Source organism: Alligator mississippiensis, chromosome 9, assembly GCF_030867095.1.
Source record: "Alligator mississippiensis isolate rAllMis1 chromosome 9, rAllMis1, whole genome shotgun sequence".
NCBI classification, from domain to species: domain Eukaryota; kingdom Metazoa; phylum Chordata; order Crocodylia; family Alligatoridae; genus Alligator; species Alligator mississippiensis.
The window spans coordinates 60,377,755-60,400,238 of record NC_081832.1 but is presented as its reverse complement, the minus strand read 5'-3'; the positions used below and the strand labels follow the sequence as shown (position 1 = coordinate 60,400,238).

Below are 22,484 nucleotides of genomic sequence, written 5' to 3'. Positions count from 1 at the left end.
GGAAAGATTTGGCCCTTGAGTCAGGTTTGAAGTTTCTGATGTAGGTCCACTGTTAACAAGATGACTGGGTGGTTGTTCAATTTACTTAGTGTCCCTCTCCTTGTGTCACCTTGTTGATACTGAGGGATGGTCTGGCATGCTAGCACAATCAAAGTTGCCACAGTCATTTGAGTGAGGTGAGGACTATGCCTGGAATTAGCTGAGGAAGTCTTACACATTGTTTGTAAATCAGGTTACTTTTTTTTTTTTGAATAGCCCTCTATAACTCGCTTATAAAAAGATGGAAACAAAATAAGCAACAAGTAAATATTGGAAAGCCTGTTGAATCCCTAACCCTAACCCCAGCCTTCACAATAACCCACTTCCTCCGATGGTTTTCTTCACTTCACTTTGGAATTATTTTAGCACAAAACCTTTTTCATCATCAAGAGCTCAGAGCAGTCTCAGAAGAGGGTGGATGTGCCTGGCGCTCAGGTCTGTAGTAGGCCTGAGATCCAGCTATATTATACCTTATACCTTTGGGGTTATTTTTTGAGAAAACTATTTGTTCTGTGGCTGTCGCACAGAACTGCTTGTTCTTGAAAAGTAAGTGAAGCACCAGCTGCCAGTAGTGAGGAGTATGGGGGTGGGGAAATCACTCTGTTGGTGACAGAAATATTGTGGAAAGAGATATCACTAGTGGAGGCTGATGAAGGGCTCCTAGTTAGTGTCAAGCTACTAATACACAAACCTTTTCTGATAAGGCTATAAAGAGATGCATTGGACCACCTGAAACCTCAGGGCTGGATTCGATATTTCATCTAGGCAAGAGCCACATACCCTGGATACCGCGTGCTGCACTTGGCGCAGTGCTGGTTCTCAGCAAATAAACAGTCAAGGGCCAGGAAGACATTAAAATTGTGTTGTGAGACACTGTGGTAAAGGTACCCTGATGAGAGATGGTTAGACAGATAGATAGATGGGCAGACAGATAGGAGTGCCCAGAGCTGTGAACTGACAGGGGTTGTATTAAGCCACAGCTGGGCCATCGCCTTAGGAGCCAGCTGTTTCTGCATCCCATAGTATCTGACATTCCCTGCTCCCTGGGCTTTAGGTTTCACCTGTGTTATTCCTACAGCCACAGCCTTTCTCCTTGCCTCCCTATCAGGTTTGGTTGGCTTTCCAGGCAGGAAGTAACCTGCTTTCATCAGCAATCTCCCCAGCTGGCCGGCTGTCAGAGCATTCATTGCTTTGACTGCGTTTGCCTGCACAGGGAGAGCACAGCTTGACTTCTGTGCTGACTCCATTGGACTGTCTCTTGCTGCTGCAGTCATTCGAGGGAGAATGACAGTGACCGAGAAGAGCTGTGCCTGGCTCACGAGCACACACGCAGCTGAGTGGGCTGGTCCCTCCTGCCCGGGCTGGCTGTGCCAATGCAGCTGAGACACAGTAGTTTATCATTAACTCCCACAGAGGCAGCAGGAAACGCAACAGCAACAGCAGCACCCAGAGAAGCTCCAAGAGCAAAATCCCTGATTAATCAGCAGGTAAGAATAAAGAGACAAGCAAAGCCAGACCTGGCAATTGCTTCACTACACCTGGAGCTATGTCAGAGATGTGGTTGGGCCTGGGAGTGTGTCAGGAGCATACTGGAGGGGCCAGTCTTTAATTAGGAGCTGCTGTCTCCTGTACAGGAGGGTTATGTGTCCAGTCCAGAGTCTGTGCATGCCCAGGGCAGCCTCTTGAGGGAAAAGATAAGGTACTTCTGAGAGTGGGAAAAATGCAGGCACATGATGACTGTGGGGTGGAGAGGAGAGAGGGCGTCTTAAGTATAGAGCCAACCCATCTGTGCTCCTACAACTGCGTCACACCAGGCATGCTAATAGTGTTTTCCGCATCTAGGGGAGCTTTCACGTGATCAGCTCATTCACTGCACAGAGGTAGGTCAGGATTGTGTTATCCCCATTTTATGTGGAGGGAAATGGAGGCACAGAAGGGGAAGGTGACCTCCTCGAAGGACAGGGGCAGAGCTGAGAATCGAAATTCCATCTCCCTGTTCTAGCTGCTAGGCATGCTGCCTGCCTATAGTGTAGGAGCTTATCATGTGGTTGCTATAAATATGATTTATTGAACACTGGCAATGAACTGAGGAGGAACATCCTGACAGTGGCAAGGACTAGCCTGCAGGATCTCCACACTGAAGGACTAGGTGTAGTCTCCATCACTTGGACTTTCTAAGGGGAACTAGACAAAGCAGTGAAGGGGTGTCATTTGGACAATCTTTTTTGTGGGGGGAAGGACTGGATGAAGATCCCATCAATCCACCATGTTGGATGCTTTCTAGCCACAGAACCAGTCACAGGCAGAACCTTTCAGCCTTATCTAATGTGCTGGGTGATGGTGTTACCAGCCTCAGGTGGGGCAGGAATTTCAGAGCAGATGTTGGGAGATGCCTGAAAGAAGCATGATTACAGATGGGTTTGAAGCAGCCTACTCTGGCAGCTACACGCTTGCAGAGCAGTTGAGTCCCATGGGCTAAGTACAGATAGTCAAAAAGCCCGAGGCTGAATCGGTTCAGTCTTCACAGATTAGTCTAAACTGTGTAGATTGAACCAAAAATCAAATGAACAGACATTTACTTCTGATTCTGAAAATACAGCCACATGCCTGCAGTGGCCCAGGCCAAAAGGTATGGGGTGCCAGAGCATGCCTCCCTGCTCTCCTGGAGCAGACAGCTTGGGCTAAGTCTAGCCCACCTAACCGGGGGTGGGGTGGGGGAGTGCAAAGTACCCTGGGATGCTGGAGGACTGAGAGTTAACCTGAATCTGTAGGAGATCTGTGACAGAAGTTCAATAAACCAATTTAAATTAAATCAGTTAAGTCTGACACTACAATCCATCCAGATTTATCTTAAACTGGTTTGGGCCATTTTGAAAGCGGTTTATGTGCATTGAATGTATGTTGTGTTACAGATTTGAACCAGTCTCTGATCACTTATACTGATGTATGTGCAATATCTGTCCCTAGCCGTGGAGCTGGAATGGCAGCTGCTTCTCTGGGTAACAATTCTGCCTGCTGGAACAGTGCAGGTGGGGTGCACCAGCAGCAGTAATAAGTCACTCCATGGCCCTGTGGTGTGACGTGATACAAGGAAAGTTGCGGGGAACCAGGTGATCTGGAGATGAGGAAATTAAGGGGGCATTTTATAAGTCTTTAAGTGAAAAAAAGGTTGTTACAAAGAAGAGGATGATGATCAGCTGTTCCCCTGTTGCAGCAACAGCCCTGATGTAGTGGGGAACTGGCAAAGGAAGGGATATCAAACACTGATTAGACAGATGAGTTAAAAAAATCTTCTGCAGTCACATCCAAATGGAGCACAAATAAGAACCCCCAACAAAACAGAAAGTGTACCTTTAAAAATGGGAGGGGTGACTGAGAGTACCCAGGACCTACTGTTCTTTTAGTTTAATTTTTCTTCTTCTCCCAAACACAGGCTGTTATCAGGGCTGCATTTCTTTTCAAGCAGTTGGGTAGGACTTGAAGTGGCAGCAAGCTGAATTATTCAGCTCTGGAGCCTCTTTGAGTTGAGTGCATTGAAAACACCCCTGAGGAGCGCATTGCATCACGGCAGTAGCAATTTCAGTTTCCACAGCACCTCTGTTATCCTGCTCAGACATCTCCGCCCTGACCTCATTCTTCCCCTCCTGTTCTGGAGGAGGATCACCTGGCAGGTGCCCCTCCCCTTTGGCTCCCACGCCTTGTTGGTTGTTTGAAAGCCCTTTAGGAGCCTGGGCTAGGACAAGCTGTTCTCTGCAGCGGATTGGGCCTGACGCAGGCAGCCCCCTGCTTATCCTATTCAAGGTTCCCACCCAGGGGAGAATTGGAGTGTTTTGTCTTTGCCAGGCTGATTGCTGTTTCTTCCTCCTCAGCTTCCAAATGAGCTAAGCACAGGAAGAAAACTGCATGAGCTAACTTTATTTATTCTTGCTCTCTGCAGGCAGGAAGGAAACCAAGCAGGCACATCCATGTAAAAGGCATGTACCTTGCTAATGATAATACTTCTCTTTCTAGTTTCTGTAACAAACCAACCTGATACCCCATGCCACAGCATGGCCTGTGCTAGCGTCTGATTCAAAGGTCCTTGCAGTCAATGGAAAGAATGCTAATAAGCTTGGATAAGGCTGTGGAGCAGCAGGCAGGATTCCAGCTGATTAAAGTGGAATTAGAAGCTGTGTTAATAACGACCCTGATCCAAAAGGAATGTACACAAAGGCAGCAAGGTGGAAGAGCAGCCCAATCACCTGTGTCACTGATGGGCGTCATCCTAGATTCCTGGTCCCAGTTTTGAAAGCAGCTTTGGCACTTGCTTGCAAACAAATACCCTAATTCAGTGGAGGCCAACATTTTTGGCTGGTGAGCCACAAATGTTAGTCCCGCCTATTTCCCCAAATCTCTGATCCCTTTCCTGTGCCCAAGCTGCTGCTCTGCTTTCTGCTCCCAGCCCTGTGCTCTCTGCCTGATCTGCTACTCTGCATTATGCTTCCTTTCCTATGCTCCCTGCCCTATGTATGGCTTTGCTTCCTGATTCCTGCCCTCATCTGCTCCTGTGCTGCCTGTTCCCTTCTTGATCTACTGTGTGCCACACTCAGAGGCTACCTGTGCCACTGGTGGCACTTGTGCGACATGTTGGCCACCCAGAGCTAATTTTTTCATACCTATCTACTGCTGGTGCTCCTGCAGGTTAGATCATTGTGCCTGTGCATACAGCAAATAAGTATACAGCACATGTGTGTGCATTTATCATCTTTATGCAAGCAGACATCATAACTGTGTGCCTAGCTGTGTGCCTGGCCTGTACAGCTTGTGTGCCTAGTATAACTGAAAACCTGGCCCTAGAGATCAATAAAATTCATATTTTAGGACTGCAACTGTTCCCAAGTCCTTTTACATGCCTCTTTTCTATGCTCATTTGCTGCAACTAACAATATATTTTTTTCTCCTTATTCTTCTCCCAGCTTTGCCAAGAATCCTGAAAAGATAAATCCTTGTTTATACATCATATTGGAATGTGTAGTATCATGATGTCACCCGAAGAATGATCCAAGCTTTATCTCTACACTAGACTGAGACTGCACTCGACTGACACCCAAACTGGGCTGTTGGACTTCTGGTTACTGCCAGTCTCGGCTAGATGCAGAGCGGGTCCCACTGAATCAAAGAGCCTTCCCTCAGTGAAGTCTTGCCTAAACCTGCTGAGATGACTCAGTTGGAGAACTGCTCTAACCCTGCCCCCCTCCATCTCCCTTAGAGCCTCCTGCTGACATGGCGAGCTCTGGCAGTGATGAGCCTCCAGCTACAGAGACAGAGACAGAGATACCAGGGGCTGAATGCTCCATCTATGAAGAGGTGATATGGCTTGATAAAACAGAGCAGAACCAAAGACTGGCAGTGGAAGAGCTGATCAAGACAGAGGCCAGCTATGTCCACACCATCCAGCTGTGTGTGTCAGATATACGGGCCCACCTCCAGCAAAAGCAGGTGAGATGTCAGCTAAACTCTCCCAGCAGAGAGACCAGATAATGATCAGCAAATGTTCACTGGTGTCAAAGTGAAGTGATGTCTGCCAGTCACCACAGTCTGTTTCACTAGTTCCATGAAATCATGGAGATGCTAAATGACCAGGGCACAGACCTATCACATAACACAAGGGTTGTCAACCGGGGTACGCGTACCCCCAGGGGTACTTAGAAAGGTTGTAGGGGGTATGCGTGGGCAGGCAGGGACAAACTGGCACAAGGTAGCAGCATCTCCCCTGGGGAGGGAGGAGGGACATGCAGGGTGCCACTGGTACCATGCTCTTTCCCGCCCCCCACCCCAGCTTGCTTTCCTGATTGGCCACTACAGGCAGAGGAAGAAAAAAATTTGAGGCGGGAGCGCTGAGCGCGTGTGTTTCCCCCCGAGCAGGTAAGTCTGCAGGGAGAGAGGAAAGGAGGGCCAGGGCGGGGGATCGGGATGGGCCTGGCACAGGGGCAGGCGCTGCCCAGTCGGGGTGGGGTGAGGTAGGCTGGGGTGCGGGAAGGAATTGTGGCTTGTCCAGGGAGCTGGGGAGTGGGGGTGGCTCCGACCACTGCACATGCCCCGGGAGGGCACAGGAGGCATGTGCTGCTGGATCTGCAGTCTGCTGTTGCAGGCTGGGGCAGCGACAGACTTTTCCCAGCGGGTGCTGGGCTGGGCTGTGCTGTGCTCTGGGCGAGTGGCAGCAGCACTAGGGGACAGGGTTGGGGGCCTGTGGTGAATTCTGAGGTGGCTGCAGCCCCCCGCTCCCAGCACTGCCACCACCTGCCCCAAGCACAGCCTGGCCCAGTCCCACCTCGCTGGGAAGAGCCCAGTGCCACCCCGGCCCCAGCTCGCAGCAACAGCCTGCCCTGCCCTGTGCAGATCTGGTAGCACACGCCCCCCCGCCATGCCCTACTGGGGTGCGCGTAGCAGCAGGAGCTGAACCCCCCAGATGAGCTGCTCATGGATCAGTCGCGCGTCCCCCCCACCCCAGCTGGGCAGTGCCTGCCCCTCCCCCAGCCCCAGCCCCACTCCCTCCCTCATTGCTGCACCCACTCTCCTCCCCGTCTCTGGTGCAGCTGCCAGAAGCCCACGGCCAGGCTGCCTTGCAGCCCTACCTCTGTCCCACATTTTGGGGGGGCTAAGCCCCATTAGCCCCCCTCCACCTTCCACTGCCTATGAAGGGGTATGCTTGTTAAAAAAGGTTGAAAACCCCTGACATAACACACATAAAGGCCCTTTAAGCAGCCTCTTCCACAGCAGACAAGGCAGACATGTGCCTAACCAGTTCTGAAAGATTGATGTCCAAGTCCAAAAGAACCCACCCCCTTCCTAAACGTGTGCCCTTGGTTGGCCTAAAACCCTTCCAAGCCAGATGCACAAAGAATGAAAGTAATCCCAGTAGAGTTTTGCCCCATTAAATTATGCTACAACACCAAGGGACAAATCTCCCCAAACTATCCCCTAAAGTTACCCTGGCTGCAGTCATGAGCACAGACATTTGGTGATGTGCACACAACACACATCTGTGTGCAAACTGTGAATGAGCATGTGTGGCTTTGATTCCTGGCTCTGCAGCTGTGGTGCCTGGATATAGGTAAGGGAAAGCCATGGAGACAGTGTGCTCAGGCTAGAATATTTTTAACAAAACCTGCTATCTTCTCTGAACCGAGTAGTTGTGTAAAAATGTATTGGCTTTGCCCACAAAAATCTTTGCCTCTCAGATCAATGTCTTTCATTGGACCAACTGCATGGTTGGGATGGACTTACACAGGCATTTGAATTCAAGGCATCCTTCTCCAGGTCACTTGCCTTGGCTTTGATGGCAACTTTGTTCCTACAGCAGAACAATGAGAGAGAGAAGGATTCTCAACAACCTGGCACAGGGGCATATCATGGGATGTGGGAGGCTCCATTTCAAGTCTGTGCCTCACAGCTGGTGGAGCTTGTGGACTGACATTCTCTGGTTGTTGCAAGGCCCCATTTTTATTCCTTAGGAGAAGAGGGCTCGGTTTTGATACTCTGGGATGCCAAATCACTGTTTTCCATCCATCCAGTCCTATGTGCAGCCTGAGAGGCTATCCTGAAGGGCACTCACCCCACCTGCCTGTCAGCTCCAGGCTACACTCCCTTTTTAGGAATGAGTTCATTCTGATGACTCATTTTCCTTTCAGCTGCCTGATCTGGACCTGGAAGGGCTTTTCTCGAACATTGATGATGTCCTGCATATCTCCAGACGTTTCCTGAAAAGGCTGGAGGCTACAGTCAGCCACACTGAGCAGCTGAACCAGATCAGTAAGTGTGAAGGTGGCAGTGACATCTCATGTGCCATGCTGAGACTAAACAGACAACCCAGGTCCCAACAGGAGCAGCAGGGGGAAAAGGCTGGTTTCATCCAAGCAGCCACAGTCCATCTCCCAACACACACATACTTTCCTCAGCACTCTTGCTCCTCAATATTAAGTGTGGCAGAGCTAATGTGATTCTGGCAGCCTCCACCAACAGCGTGTCCCTCTGGAGCAAGCTCCATGCCACTCACTAGAGTCCACCTGCTTCTCCCTGAAATCCAGAGCCAGATGGGAAGGGATTGCTGGGTCCTGTGTATTAAACACCACCATCTGTTCAACTGGCTCCATGAAATCATGGAGACACTAGTCCTGCAGGGCACAAACCACATCACATAGGAGATCAGCCCTACCCTAGCCATGGAAATGAGGAAAAAACAGAGTAAGAAGTGACATTGCCCAGTCAGAAAGGGCCTGAGGGGCAGTGATGTCTGTTGTTGGGTGATACTTGGCAAGTGGCAGGCCTAGTGCCATTTTGTCTTGTTTGCTCAGGTCCCCACAACCTAATTTCCAGCTGGTTGGGGGAGGAGGGGAGGGCTTTCTGAACTCCCTCCATTACTCTTTTAGAGAATGAGGAGACCTCCAACCCTCTCCAAGTTCAAAGGCACTGTGTGCTTTTTGTATACTGTCCCTGGCCGGTGGGCCTAAATTTCAGCTGAGAGCTGAGAGATTACCTTGGTCACCAGACCCACTCAGTCTTTCCCTTCTCTTTGACTCTGCCCACAAGGAGGCTGATTATTACATGGCACCATGTGTGCTGAGGGAATCCATCCCCCATGAGAGGGACCAGCTTTCCACCACTACTCTCTCTCTCTGCACCAGGTGCCTTGTTTCAGGAGTTCAAGGAAAAGATGGAGAGTGTCTATAAGGTCTACTGTGCCAGCTATGAGCAGGCCCTGTTGCTTGTGGAAAGTTACAGGAAAGACCCACGGTTGCAGCAGGAGATCCTAGACACCCTGAATACAATGGTGTAAGTACTTGTTCCTGAGAAGGCTCAGTGCTGTGCACTGGTGGTCCATGATGGACAGAACATGGAAGCACGCTGCTTTCATGCAGCTAGCTGGATGTCCCTGTCCTCTTAACAGAAGGTCCCTGAAGAAGCTGGGGGTGGGTGATGCCTTCAACCAGCTGGATCGTATAGCATGAAATGAGGGTTAGCAACCACCTTCATGCCATGACCTCATTTAGCCCCTTGATGTCCTGCTCCAAGTCCCAGAATCCTGGATGCTAGTTGCTGTGGGGCTCAGTAGGAGGCATAGTAGGGACTGGTTAGTGATTTATGGGGCATTCCCAGCACCTGCAGAAGACCTTGCTGAATGAGATCAAATCAGACATTCTGCTTCAGTAGGTGAGCTGAGATAAGAGGCGGAGATGGCTTGTGGCCACCTCAGGCAGCTGTTGAGGCAGCCGTGGGAGGCAGTGACCTAGACCTTGAGGAGCACGGCCCCTGAAACTAGCAGAGATGAACCAGAGCAGAGACTGATTTTGGGTTCCTCTCAGGGGAGCTGGCTGCTCATACCTGGGGTTGAGAGCAGAGGTTGGAACTTCTTTCCTGTCCGTGGTTGTGGGGAGCAGTGAAGGTCAAGAGGCAGAGCAGGCACCCCAGTAATTCACCCCTGCCAGGTCGGGTAGGACCAGCAGACAACCTGCCCAGGGGCTGAAGAGGCAACACCAAGGTGTGAGGGGTGGCCCTATGGCTCTGCACTGCCCTGGGGCACACAGCTCTCCTCTGCACATCAAGCCCGGCCTGATGGACAGCTGAGCTCCTGAGTGGGGGGCAACAGAATCTCTCCTCACCTGGCACACCCCCCACCCCCGGCTGAGTAGGGAGCAGCAGTGACAGGCTCCAGAGGGAGACGTACCTTACCCCTGCTGGGCAGGAAGGGACCCTAGAATAAAAGAGGGAGAAGGAGTCCTTGGAGGGGGGTGCATGGGCTTTTAGGGGCTATCCCTCTTCCCTCCAGCATGTGTGCAGGATGCAGGGTGTTAATTTGCCAGGAAGGAAGGGTCAGAAACACATGCCTTTGCATCATGCTGCACTTGCCCTGGACTGGAGCTTGGTCCTCGTGTTAGATCCTCAACTCAACTGTCTAGACTTGGAGCATTGTAAAGGCTGATGACTGACAGCATCCACAGCCCACACCTGCTCCCTGCTTCTGGCTGGCCAACAAGAAAGCATCACTCACAGGCATAATGGATGGGAAGGTACCTCCCAGTCCCCTGTATGTCCTGAGGACAGGAGTGGATTGCTGTGGACCTGCCAGCTTCTATTAGCTAGGTCATCAATGGGTCCTGATGCTTAGGAGTGCAGTGGGGGATGAGGAGGAGCTGTGTGAGTTCTTATGCCTCTTGGAGTGCAACAGGCAAGGCATGTCCTGATTGAAGAGTGCCCACCATGCTGCAGGGGGAACCTGGACACTGTCAACCTGCTACCGCCTTCATACTGCTAACAGCAACTAGTCACAGACTGCCGGTCTCTCTGTCCCAAGACAAAAATCAATCCTGGGGCCTATGAGTTAAACAAGTGTGGCACTGTTCAATGAGGCAAGGATGTCAGGCCGTGACTGGCAGTGTCCTTTGGGTTGCTTGCTCTCTGCAGCTGGCAGAGAGTCATCTCAGTGTCTTAGCATAGGGTGACAGCTGATGTCCTCTGCCTGCAGCCCCGTGGAAAGCTGAAGTCAGGGCTTCATAGCTGAGAAATCCCCAGCATGGGAAAACAACCTCCCCCAAACAGGAGGAAAGCTACAAAGCCCCACTGTTGTCAGTGAGCTAGAGAGAGGAAGAGGTGCCGATTTACAGCAGCTGGGGATCTGGCTGTGGATTTGCAAAGGAATGGGGAACAAGGGCAGCCTGCTTATGATGTCTATGGAGGAACGTGACCTCCCTGCAAGGGGATCATTCAGGATGGAGTGGGGTGGGGGACATAATCCACATTCCGTATCAATTTGGAGGGGGATGTCTCATTTAATCCTGTGTCTGAGGCCACTTTGCCTGCCGGACCCTCTTCATGACTCTGCATGTTAGAACTCTCTCACTCAGCAGTGGAAAGGCAGGAAGGCTCAGAGCCCTCCCATGGCTAAACACACTGTTCACCTCACCTGCAGACCTCACACTGGTGCTTCGGACCTGAGCTTCTTCCTGGTAATGCCAGTCCAGCGGGTCACCAAGTATGCGCTGTTGCTGCAGAAGATCCTGGAGAACACATCACCTAGTGATGGCGCCTACCCTGCCCTGCAGAGCGCAACCAATGCCATGCTGGAGGTCAGCGCCAACATCAATGAGTACAAAAGGCGCAAGGAAGTAGGTGAGTGAGAATCAGTGAAATGGAGGCATAGCCAGGGTGACTGTGGGTCTTAAAGCCTGAGATAAGTAGAATCACCTTCATTTGCTCTCTTATAAGCCCTGCAGAAACCATTTTTGAGTTTGGCTTTAATTCAAAGTGAACTAATCCTTCCTTTCAACCTTCATCTTGTGTGTCTAGTTAAGAGTGCAGGAGTCCTCTCTCTTACAATACAGCCACATAGTGCCCAGCCCAATGGGGCCTTGATCTCAACTAGAGCTTGTAGGCACTGCTGTTGCACTATTACTATTACTACTACTAATTGAAAGAAGTTCTGCAGTGTAGTGCTGGTGGGTGAGAATCAGAAAGCAAAACCAATGGGCATGTTTCATTCTCAGAGCTTAGAGGTGACACAGGCAAAAGGAACCGGTGATTTTCAACAAGACAAAATAAATCAGACTTTCAAAAATCCCATTTTAAAATAATTTTTATTCAGCTAAGAAATTAACCTTCATGTGTTTCTGCAGTGCCCAGCCCTCTCCTATCAGTATCAGTTCTAGTTTTGGTCAAGACGCAGCTTTTAAACAGTTGGCCTTTTATGCCTGCCTTTGCTACTCTATTAATGGCTTAAGTTTTCTCACCCTTTCTGCTAATGAAGCAGATGTGGGTAAGGCGCTAAAGTGCTTCCATGCTTCCAGCAGTGGTTTTGTTTTTATGTTGCTTATTACTATTCCAAGCCTTCTTTAGCATTATTTATATCACAGTAGTACTGAGGAACCCCTTGAAGAATCAGGGTCCCATGGATCTAGGCAATGCATAAGCACTTGGGAACAGAGCTCATGGTCTAATTAAAATGAGACCAAAGTAGTGCAGGTGATTAAGCACAGGAGGAAAGGAGACTCAGGCAGGTGCACAATGGAGTGAGCTATTAGGTGACCAGTATCTCCAGCTGTGCTCCTCCATGCATATGAGGTAGCAGCGCCACATTTCCCTCCCCCCCCTTCCCCCAAGGACTAGAGAAGCTGTGGAGCCTTGGGGAAAGCAGAGACTTCTTGACTTGTTTATATCCCTCCCTTCTGTCCTGTTCACCGGAGGCAGCTTTCAAATACAACAAGGCTGAGCAGCTGACACTACGGGAGCGCCTCGCTCGGCTCAACACACACTCCATCGCCAAGAAGACCACACGTCTGAGCCGGCTCTTCATGCATGAAGCCGGCATTGTGCCCAAGGTGAGGGCCTCACTCAGGACCAGCTGCCAGGAACAGGACTGTATGTCCGTGTAGGTGATTTCAGATCCTCACAGCAGGAGACGTGGGGACCACTTTCTGAAAGCATCTTTTCCACATCTGAAATTTCTTGTAGCCTACAAGGCTTAACATTGACCACAGATATATTTGTAAATAGCACATGCAAAACCTGGGTGACTGTAGCAGGGCCAGGACCCAGGGGTGACCCCTGATGGTAAAATGGCCACTGCCTCAGCCTGATTCTAGGTGCCCTCCCTTTTGCTCTTTCCTGCCACACCTTGATGGAATTGTTAGACTATGAAAGGGAAGCTGCCTGTTACTCCTAGAACCAGTCCTTGTCCTTCCTTCACCAGCAGATCCTCTCCTGGACCCCACTAGCCTAAACCCAGTCTGTCCATAGTCGGGCCCTCCCAGCCTGTATGTGCCTCAAGGCACCCATTGCTCTAGGTGCTTATTAAGTGGCTCCAACCACCTCTTACACCACACCCATGCCTCACAGATGGTACTCATTCCTGCTGACACACTCACCTCCTGGGCTATGGGCTTCCAGTCCTCAACTCTCATGAGCTATAAGTTTGCTGGTCCCTCTTGGTGTCCAGCTGTGACCCCCAGTTTTTAGCCCCTCTCTCTGGCCCTGAGCCTGCTCCTAGGATAGTTGAGACTCCTGGGGTCCCCTGGCCTCATCAGTCTACAACTATAGCCTTCCTGAGCTTTTGGCCCATCTCTGGGCCCTGGCTTCACTCCTGGGCCAGTGATACCTTCAGGCTCCCTGGCTCTGCTAACACTTACCCCCTCCTGGGCTATAAATCCCCAGACTCTCTAGCTCCTCTCTCCTTTCTGGGAGAGCTGAGACCTTTTTGCCTCCCCTTAGTCCCTTCTGCAAACCACCTGTGTTGCTTTCCCCAGCTCAGAGGTTACTCTGGCAACTTGCTGCCAGGAGCTCCTCTTCCTGTGGCTTTCAGGGCTAGACTGCTGGACCAGCTCAGGCCCTGGGTTTATATGCTTCAAGCCCCACCCCTTTCTGGCCAGGTGACTCTAACTGGCTCCTGCCATACCTGCAGGCAGCTTCTCCCACTGCCTGCCTTCTCTTAAAGTGACAGGCATGCTAAGCGCCTTGTCACAGTGACCCATGCTGAGATCATATGATCAACACTGACATATCCTGAGTATTAGTCTGGGAAGGTATTGTCACTGAAGCAGGGGGTTGGACTGGATGACTTTTGAGGCCTTTTCCAACCTTACAATTCTAGGCAAAACACAAAAAGAGTTGTTTAAAGAGGGTGGTGATCAACTGTCCTCCATGTCCCCAGGAGACAGGGCCTGAAGTAATGGGCTTAGCTTGCAACAAAAGAAATTTAGTTTGGATATTTGGAAGGATTTTCTAACTTTGAGGGTGGTGAAGCAGTGAAACAGACTGCCTAGAGGGGTTGTGAAAGCTCTATCATGGGAAGTGTTTGAGAGGTTAGGCAAACATTCATCTGGGACAGTTTAGAAATAGAGGCTCCTGCCTTGAGCAAGGGGTTGGACTAGGTGATTTCCTGAGGGCTTTTCTAGCTCTGTGTTTCTATGATTCCATGACATGTGCTCTATATTATCATATGAGCCACAACACAGCCTCTGTGTGGCTCCCTGTGGTCATTAGTCCCCAATGAGAGGAATACCTGGTGATCTGAGCTGAGCATTAAGTTCACTTCTGTGATCCATTGGTCAGTGAGGACATGGAGCATGGTGGAGCCAACACCTTCAATCTTTGAGGACACGATTCTTCTAGTAGGCAGCTACTGATACATTCTTCCAAGGCTGTGGAAGACCCTCCCATGCTCCAGCTCTACCCTACTGTCATCATCCCTGTATACTCAGGGTGAAACTGTGGACCTTTTGAAGTCCCATGGCTTACAATAGGACCAGGATGTCCATCTCCAAGAACTGCCCACTAGCATCAGGCAGGCATTCACTCCATTTTGTGTTAGAATCCAGTCCTTCCCATGCAGTCCATCCCCCAAACCTGCTCAGATTATTCAATAGACTAATCTCCCCTCCAAGGGCCCCTAATGTAACTTTCTGCTGTTGACTTGCAGACACAAGACAAAGAGTATGATGATCTGGAAGAAAAATTCCAGTGCCTGGCCTCCGGTGTGACCATGCTGAAGGAGAACATGGGCTCTTACCTGAACAATTTAGCGGTAAAATCTACATGTACCATAATGCCTAGGGTTAGAAACCCACAGGAGCAGCTTAGGCACAGCCATTTCGGTTCCCTGTAGATCTTGGAAGGGTTTAAAACCCACAGAAAAGAAGGAATTCTTTACTGGACTGAGAGAAATTAGATGAAATTAATAAGAGGAAAACAACCTAAATATCTAGAAACATTCCCCGTCAGTGAGACATGACATAGTTTCCTGGGCAGATGTGAAGGCCCATCCCTTGAGATTGGCAAAAACCCTGCATTGGCCCCAGAGGGGTGAGATGGGAGACTTCACCAGCAGCCAGGTAATGGACTGAGCACCCAAGACACTAAGGGTATTTACAGATGTGCTCTGAGAGGTGGTGGGGGTGCTTTGATTAGCGAGCTGCACTAATTAAATGCGCCCGAGCATCATGTGTATCAGCTTCCCCACACTGAAAAAATGTTGGCGGGGCACCTTGAACTAAAGCTCCTTCAACATTTTTCAGTGTGGGGACACTGATACACATGTTGCTGGAGCCTGCTGGAAAACATTAATTCCTGTGCTCCAGCAGACTCAATTCATGTAGTCTGCTCTGGCGCACTGGATTTATAGCATGTCGATGCAGCTTCCATGCATGTGTGTAAGTGCCCTAGGCTCTGGCAGGGACATAGGCAGATGAGTGCAGGGATCAGATGCAGTTTCCCAGGAACCTGTAGAATCATCTGAGGAAAGAGCAGAGGGTCATGTCTCCCCACCTCCGCCCAAGTAAAATCCTCTTGTACATGTAAATGAAATCAAGGGACAATGCGATTCCTATGGCAGCAGTGACCCAGACTTCCAATGCACCATTTGGCAGGCTGGCCACTCCTTGATCCCTTTGGTCTGAACACCTGCCTGTATTATACCTGGGCGACCAGCAGAGAGCTAAACCTCTGTTTGTACCATCCTAGCAGGGCAGCAGCATTTGCACAGGAGTTTCCCCAGGCCTCAAAAAGCAGTACGCATGTCTCCAATAGAACTGCCCTATGATTTAGAGGCCAAAGATGTTTCCCCCTTCCACCTTCTTTGTTGCTGGCTCTGACCTTTTCAGTAGCAACAAGAGTGTGACTCATCCCCTGGGATGTGAAGCCAGGAGCAGAGAGAAGGAGCTTACATGCAATACTGTAGTCCTCAGCTCAGTCTGAGCCAGACTGGCGTTGAAATGTGATAGAGGGCTGCAGCACTGGGGGAGACACTGCCCTTCATGGGAAAGGTGGAATGAAATCCACTTTGAGCTCGGTTGTTCCCAGTAACTGTCCAGCTTCTCTCCCCTCCCACTGGTCACAGGTGCCCTGCCCTGGCAGGGATCCTAAGACAACTCTGTAGTGAGGGAAGACTCCGACAGCCACACTGCCACAGCTCCAGACACAGCACTCCAGACAGTGTCAAAGCATCTCCCATTGCACTGGGAAAGGGGACGATGCTATAGCACTAGAAACTTGGCAGCAGGGTCTCAAAGTAGGAGGGAGGCTCTGGTTCTGGCTAGGCTGCTGGCAAGCACTGGACTGCGTACACTCATGTGTCTTGGTGGGGGGTGGTTCTGCACACTGCTTTGTGCACTTGGGAGAAAGGAGGTTTGGGCAGTGACTCCTGAGCATATGCCAGCTTTCTGTCATGCCCCAAGGCAATATTGTGGGATTACTTGGTGCTGCCAGGCTCAGCACATTGGTATATGTTTTCCTAGGGAACACTAGCCTGAGTGCCCTGGGCATTTGTTATGAGGGTTGGACAGCTGCTGTAGCTTTTAGCTTACAACCAGAGAGGACTGAAGGTTTGGGTGACCCATACCAAATGGATCGGATTTGCAAGTGGCTGTAAGGGTCTCATTCTGCCCTCTGTCCTGGAAGTGACCCCTTTGCAAGCATCTCTGTGGCCCTTGTCCTTCAAACTAGGTGGCTTTCAGGTTGCTCAGGAGAGGCTAATATGGCTCTGGGGATGTCCCAGGCTTGGGCGCACACGTACAATTTCTCAGGTCCATTTCTTGTCCACTTTAGGTGTTCCTCATTTCCAAACCACATGAGTGTGAGCTAGAAATTGAAGAGGGAGCTGTCCAGCAATATCGCTGCCTTGCAGGAAACCTGCACCTCACCATCTTCCCAGAGTTTGTGAGTATGTTTCACTTGCCCAGGTATTGTGACATAGAGCTGTTTTTACCAGCTCACAGTGAGCAGTGAAGTCCAGAACTCTGTCAGAATGTAAAATTGTGGGAAAACCTGGCTATCTAATTTGCATCCCCAAAAGCATTGCCCATTTTCTGCCTCAGCTTTTGGCAGACATGGGGATTTCCCTTGTCTCACAGCTGCCTCCTGTGCAGGAGATAGAAGCTCAGCTGCTGTAAGACTTGACAGACCTGAAGAGCAGAGGGTGCCCCCCCAGGTTATTCTAGGTGCTCAGGCTGGTACACTGGGTTGCCTCTTGAGGATTTCACAGCAGTGCCTTTGGGTTCTTGTCCCACAGAGGAGACGGCTGAACCGGGTGGTCTATCAGCCACTCTGCAGCCTGACAGATGCTCTGAAGGGGCCACAACAGCTGATCAAGAAGCGCCTAGACAAGCTGCTTGACTATGAGGAGATCCAGGAGCGGAAGAGTGAGACAGGCAGCGTGACCTATGATGAAGAAGCTGCTATGAACACCTACCTTGCCATCAATGCCCTGCTCATGTCTGAGCTCCCCAGGTTTAATCAGGTGGCCCTGCAGTTGCTGGGGCAGATACTGAACTCACTTGTAGCCCTTCAAAGGGAGTTGGCCAAGAAGGTGCTGGAAGAGACTACAAGGGAGTTGGCCCAGGTAATGGCATGCAAGCATGTTGTTCCCATGGCTGGCCTAAATGTACAGCTGCCTCACCCAGGCTTGCATGATGCAAGGCACCAGCTAGTTTCTTTCTAGGTAGTGGGGTGCCTCCCTGTCTCCCAGTCTCTATAGCCCAAGGCACAGAGGATCACTTTTTTTGCGCAGTTTTGTCTTCCCTCTTTCCTGGGAGGTCTAGAGTGGTGGCCTCATTACTGCTCAGGGTAACCCTGCCACCTCATGTGCAGTTCCACAGAGCCACTCAGGAGAAGCATTATTTCTACTGTGGTGAGGCTTGGGGGTCTCAGTGATGGACCAGTCCTCACTGCTGGTGGGTGCTGTGCAAAAAGAACAAGAAGACAGCTCCCACCCTGATGAGTTCACCTGAGCAAACCAGAATGTCATTCATTCCAAAAAAGCTCTGGCAGGACAGGTGTTCCTGTAAGGTCCTAGAGTATCTCACACTCTCAGACACTGAAAGTCTGAGAAGAGATACAGTTGATGGATAGAGGTTCTTTCAGGGCCTGTTCTTCTAAGACCCATTCTCTCCTGCTTCCTTCTCCCTTTCCTTCTTCCCTCTTCATTTACACTCTTTCGGTGTGTTTCTTTCTGTGTGTTCTTTCCCCATTGCTGCTCTCTCTCACCCCAGGGTCTCTTTCCACAGCTGCCACACAGCCACCTTCCCCTCCCTACTTTCTGGAAGATGGTGGAAGACACATTACGCCAGTCTGGCACCCAGCTTCATGCCTTCTGCCAGAAGTTCGAGACAGTCATGCCAAGCCCTCTGGTACAGGTAGGAGCTTGGAAAAAGGCCTCCCCCTGCCTCCCTTTCCCCTTCACCTCATCACATAACTGATGAGATCGGATGTCTGAGTAGATACTCAGTGGTTCACAAGTTCACATGAACCACCCCTATTGGAAAGGAAGTGAAGCTAGAGACAGCTGGTTGCAGTTCCTTTGCATTAGCTGTGATAGTGGCTTTGACTCCTTGGCAATGTAGTCAAAGTTGAATCAGAAAACTTCCACCAAAAAAAGCCTGGTGTCTCCAGCTCTGCAGACCTGGCTTGGTACCCTGAGGCAGATCAGAAGTTTAACAGCAGCCCACAGGAGTTCCTACCCTGACCACTCACAGTGATGTAATAATACCACAAATGGGGAAAAATAACCAGGGAGGTGTGATCTCAAGCTGAGGAAGGCGTTTCTGACTAAGTTCTGCTTGTATCTCATTCTCTATTAGTCTCTGAGCCCTGCGGAGGAGCGGAGGGTCCTTTCACTTGTGAGCAAACACAGTCCAGACAAGCTCTACCAAGTGATAAGCAACATCAGTGGCAGCAAAGACCTGGATCTGACCCTGCAGAGGGGACAGATTGTGGCTCTCTTGCATGGCATGGACACTAAGGGCAACACTAACAGATGGCTGGTGGATGCTGGAGGTATGTGAGGACTGCAGAGACCTCCTTCTTCCCTGGGATATTGAGAGCCCCTCCCCTCCCTAGGTCAGTTTTGAACAACAAGCAGGAGACTTGTGTTCTACCAATGTTCAGTGTTACGGGTGGATTAAATGTCCCAACAGAGCTTCTGTCCATGGGGACATGGGAAAGCAGGTGCTGCTCTGGGTCTGTGATGCATTTCTTTTCTCAGTGGGGCAACCCTTCTTCTCTGGGTGCTTGCCCTGCATCCCACTCTGGTGTATCACTCTGTGTCTGCATCAACTGAGAGCTCCCTCATAATAATAAGCAACCCTAAGGTTAAGAGAAGTTGGCCTGAGGGTGTGTGTGTGTATGCTGGGTGGTTTGCTTGAAAGCATTGCTGCTGAAGCTCACTGGGCAGATCCCAAGGTGTTGAGGGAGAGAGCAGATGGGTGCAGCTTCAAGCTGTGTGCATCTCTCTCTTCCTGGACTTTGTGGATGAAACAGGAATGAGCAGTGACTCTCCCCTGCTTTTGCCAGACCCAAACCCACTCCTGTTTTTTTCCAGCAGTACTAGGTCTGCAACTAAATGAACCTGTATGTGATGTTCAGCTTTTCCCCACTAGTATTTGTGATGCACCATGACCTGGGAAGAAGGGTCTCTGGGCCTCCTGGTGCTTCATGGGTTTCTTCCAGGGAGCAAGTTAAGCTTGTGTGCAATGACTCAAAGATGCAGGTCAGGGCAGAGGTGCATTGGCAGAGCTGTGTTATGCCAGGCCATGGCCAGCTACCCTTTTCTTGCTTCCCTAACCATACCCACAAAAAAGAAGTGTTTCATCAGTAGCAAGTAGCCTATGCTTCCCCTATGATATGGACCTATGGTGGTTTTCTTTCTGACGTAGTTCGTGTGCCCTGCAGGTCCCCGAGGATACGTCCCTGCTGGAAAACTCCAACCCTATCACCTGGACCAAAGCCAAAAGCCCAGGATGCAGACGCTAGCCCCAGATGACAGAGCTGAGAGAAGACGACACTCTTACACCTTTCCTGAAGCTCCCAGGCCTCCAGTTCCCATTGTCACACCGGCTTCCCAGGTGGGTGTGGGAAACATAGCAGCAGCCTGTTTATTCATTAATAGATTCATAGTCTCTGTTTCTGTGCATATATCTGCCCAAGTGCACATGCAAGCACACACAGCAGGTACAACTATACACCAATACCTATGCATATGTGCCTGTGCATTACAGCTTCCAGAGGAGCTGGGATCTGATAACAGATTGGCTCAAGGCCCAGCTACTTGGTATTCTCTTTCTGTCAGTAGTCACCGCCTGATGCTGCAGAAGAAAGGACTCTTTTTATCTCCTCCACTGATGTACACATACTTCTACATGCAGCTCTCTCACCTGGTGTAAAGAAAAGAAAGGCCCTATGGGGAGCACAGAATGCTCAAAAGGATGAGATGTGGTTAATCCTTTGCATGTATGACCACAAATACTCTGTCTGTAATGTTACACTACACCTGGGTACAGCACTGAGCACCGAGCTCTTGGCTCACAGCAGACATGCTCATGTCCCAGGTACAGTATTTATTTCCCTGAAATTATCTAGCCTAGAGGGGTGAGGTTCTTGCAGGCTTACATAGCAGTTGTTCTCCCCTTCCCCTCAGGCATGGCACATTCCACCCTTTGAGCCTTCTTTTCACTGAGGGCTTTCTATCTGTATCTTCTTGTCCTGTCCAGGTGGTCGCCGGTTTCTCGTTTGCAGCCAGGAGCCCCCAGGAGGTCAGCCTCCAGGCAGGGCAGCCGGTGGCAGTGCTGGAACCTCATGATAAGAAGGGCAGTAAGGACTGGAGCCTGGTGGAAGTGAATGGACAGAGGGGCTATGTTCCTTCCAGTTACCTGGTGATGGTTCCTCCCTGGGAGCCACTGGGGTGGAGCTTGCCTGCTTGGTCTCCACCAACTCAACAAACATAAAGACAGTAGGGATGCTCAGATTCAGAACTGAGCTGTTCATCCCCCTGCTGACCCAGTTCCCCCCAGTGAGGCTTGCTATGCAGGGAGGGGACCCGGGGAGTGATATGGCAGGGATACCGAATGGCCCACAGGGCTGAGAGCTCACCTAGGGAAAGGGAAGGACAAGAGCGGCTGCCATAGCATTTTGCACAGTGACTTTGTGAGCGTGAGTGTGTATGAGTGGGTGTGAGGATGTCTTGTATGTTGTTGCCTATGAGGGCCTGAGTGAGGGGGTGTGAAGTTGCATTGTTGTGTGTGTCCTCATGTTTTCTTAGAAGCCATGAAGGGATGTTAAGAAATTGGATATTAGGAAAAACTTTCTCACTAGGAGGGTGGTGAAGCACTGAAACAGGTTACCTAGAGAGGTGGTGGAATCTCCATATTTGGAGGTTTTTAAGGCCCAGCTTGATCTAGTTGGGGTGGTCCTGCTTTGAGCAGGGGGTTGGACTAGATGTGACCTCCTGAGGTCCCTTCCAACACTAATTTCCTATGATTCTTTGGGAGGGGGAAAGGGGGAGGGTAGCAGTAGGAGAGGGGTCGTGTGGACTTCTGTCATACTGGGACTTACTGAAATGAATTACAAGGAGAAAAGCGTAACACAGGAAAAGGAGACAGAATCAAGCCAGAAGGCAGATGAGCTTCAAGCAAGGGTGATTTACCTGACAGAGTGAGGCCTCTGAATTGGAAGAAAATCTGTCCTTACTGAAAGGTGTCTGTGAGGTTAGAGCATGACCGAGAGACCAAAGAACACCTCCTCAAAGCATCACCACAACTGGCTGTAGCTCATGCTCTTATGGCCACCTCAACAGAGAGACCAAGGATCAAGCAAGCCATGGAGGTGCACACAGAGCTGAGACTGGAGCTGGGCCAGGGGAAATCTGCCCAGCAGCTGCCTTTGCAGTCCTTGCTCAATCTCCAGCACACCAGAGCCAACTCCTTTGACTAGCACTTTAAATAGACAACACAGCAGCACCTGAATCTTTCTAAAGAGTATTAGCAGTGTGATCTAATGGACTGAGTACTGGCCTGGGACTCAAAAGACATTTTGGATTTATTCCCAGCCCATCTTGTGACCTTGGGCATAACAGATCCCGCATCTGTGTCTCAGTTTCCCCATCTTTAAAACAGTGATAATGCTACTGACCTCCTTAGTAAAGCACTTTTGGATTTATGGATGAAGAGTGCTGTATAAGAGCAGGGTATTACTGTTATTAATATTTAACATGGAATGATATCTTATGTGTCATCTATATAAATATACTCACAGAACAAACTCACTTGATCCATGGGGAATAAACTATCATAAAAGCCATTCAGGCAGTGTTGTTTTTAAAGTGCTCTTGGTAATGCTGAACAGAACACGCTCTAGAACAACAAAGCCTTAATAGTACTCTGGAGAAAGGGGGCATGCCATGCTTTTGACTCCAGCACTGGGTCGGGGTGTGTGCATATGGGGGTGGAGGTAAGTTGTCATAGTGCTAGCACAGCACAGACACTGTCAGTGAAGTATATCATCATCACCTTCCTAGTGGATTGACTACCTAGGGTTCCTGAGGCTATGCTATCCTATTGCTTCTGTCCAGCAGGGACTATTCATCCTATTGGCTTTGCTCCTTCATAAGTTCTCTTTGCAGCTCATTATACTTCCTCTAATCACAGAAGGTA

General features: G+C 50.2%; 1 protein-coding gene across 4 annotated transcripts; it reads left to right on the top strand.

The window, feature by feature from the left end:
• The first annotated feature begins 1,224 nt into the window (after nt 1-1,224).
• On the top strand, nt 1,225-22,131 carry ARHGEF37 (Rho guanine nucleotide exchange factor 37). Of its 4 annotated transcripts, none has more exons than XM_014597620.3 (13): nt 1,225-1,526; nt 5,288-5,517; nt 7,710-7,830; nt 8,703-8,850; nt 10,985-11,184; nt 12,259-12,389; nt 14,486-14,590; nt 16,609-16,719; nt 17,072-17,401; nt 18,066-18,194; nt 18,639-18,834; nt 19,729-19,901; nt 20,547-22,131. In XM_014597620.3, the coding sequence occupies exons 2-13, from the start codon at nt 5,302-5,304 to the stop codon at nt 20,778-20,780; spliced, it is 2,094 nt and encodes a 697-aa protein (XP_014453106.2). In that variant the 5' UTR covers nt 1,225-1,526; nt 5,288-5,301; the 3' UTR covers nt 20,781-22,131. The 4 variants fall into 4 exon arrangements, with proteins under 4 accessions (XP_014453106.2, XP_014453105.2, XP_059589486.1 ...); XM_014597619.3 differs by having other exon boundaries at nt 4,995-5,517; XM_059733503.1 differs by having other exon boundaries at nt 3,977-5,517.
• The last annotated feature ends 353 nt before the right edge of the window (nt 22,132-22,484 follow it).

Excerpts from the sequence above, each read along its gene's own strand:
- ARHGEF37 (XM_014597620.3), top strand. The coding sequence starts at position 5,302 with ATGGCGAGCTCTGGCAGTGATGAGCCTCCAGCTACAGAGACAGAGACA. Across the intron at positions 11,185-12,258 it reads CAAAAGGCGCAAGGAAGTAG|CTTTCAAATACAACAAGGCT; the intron begins GTGAGTGAGAAT and ends CACCGGAGGCAG. Across the intron at positions 14,591-16,608 it reads CTTACCTGAACAATTTAGCG|GTGTTCCTCATTTCCAAACC; the intron begins GTAAAATCTACA and ends TGTCCACTTTAG.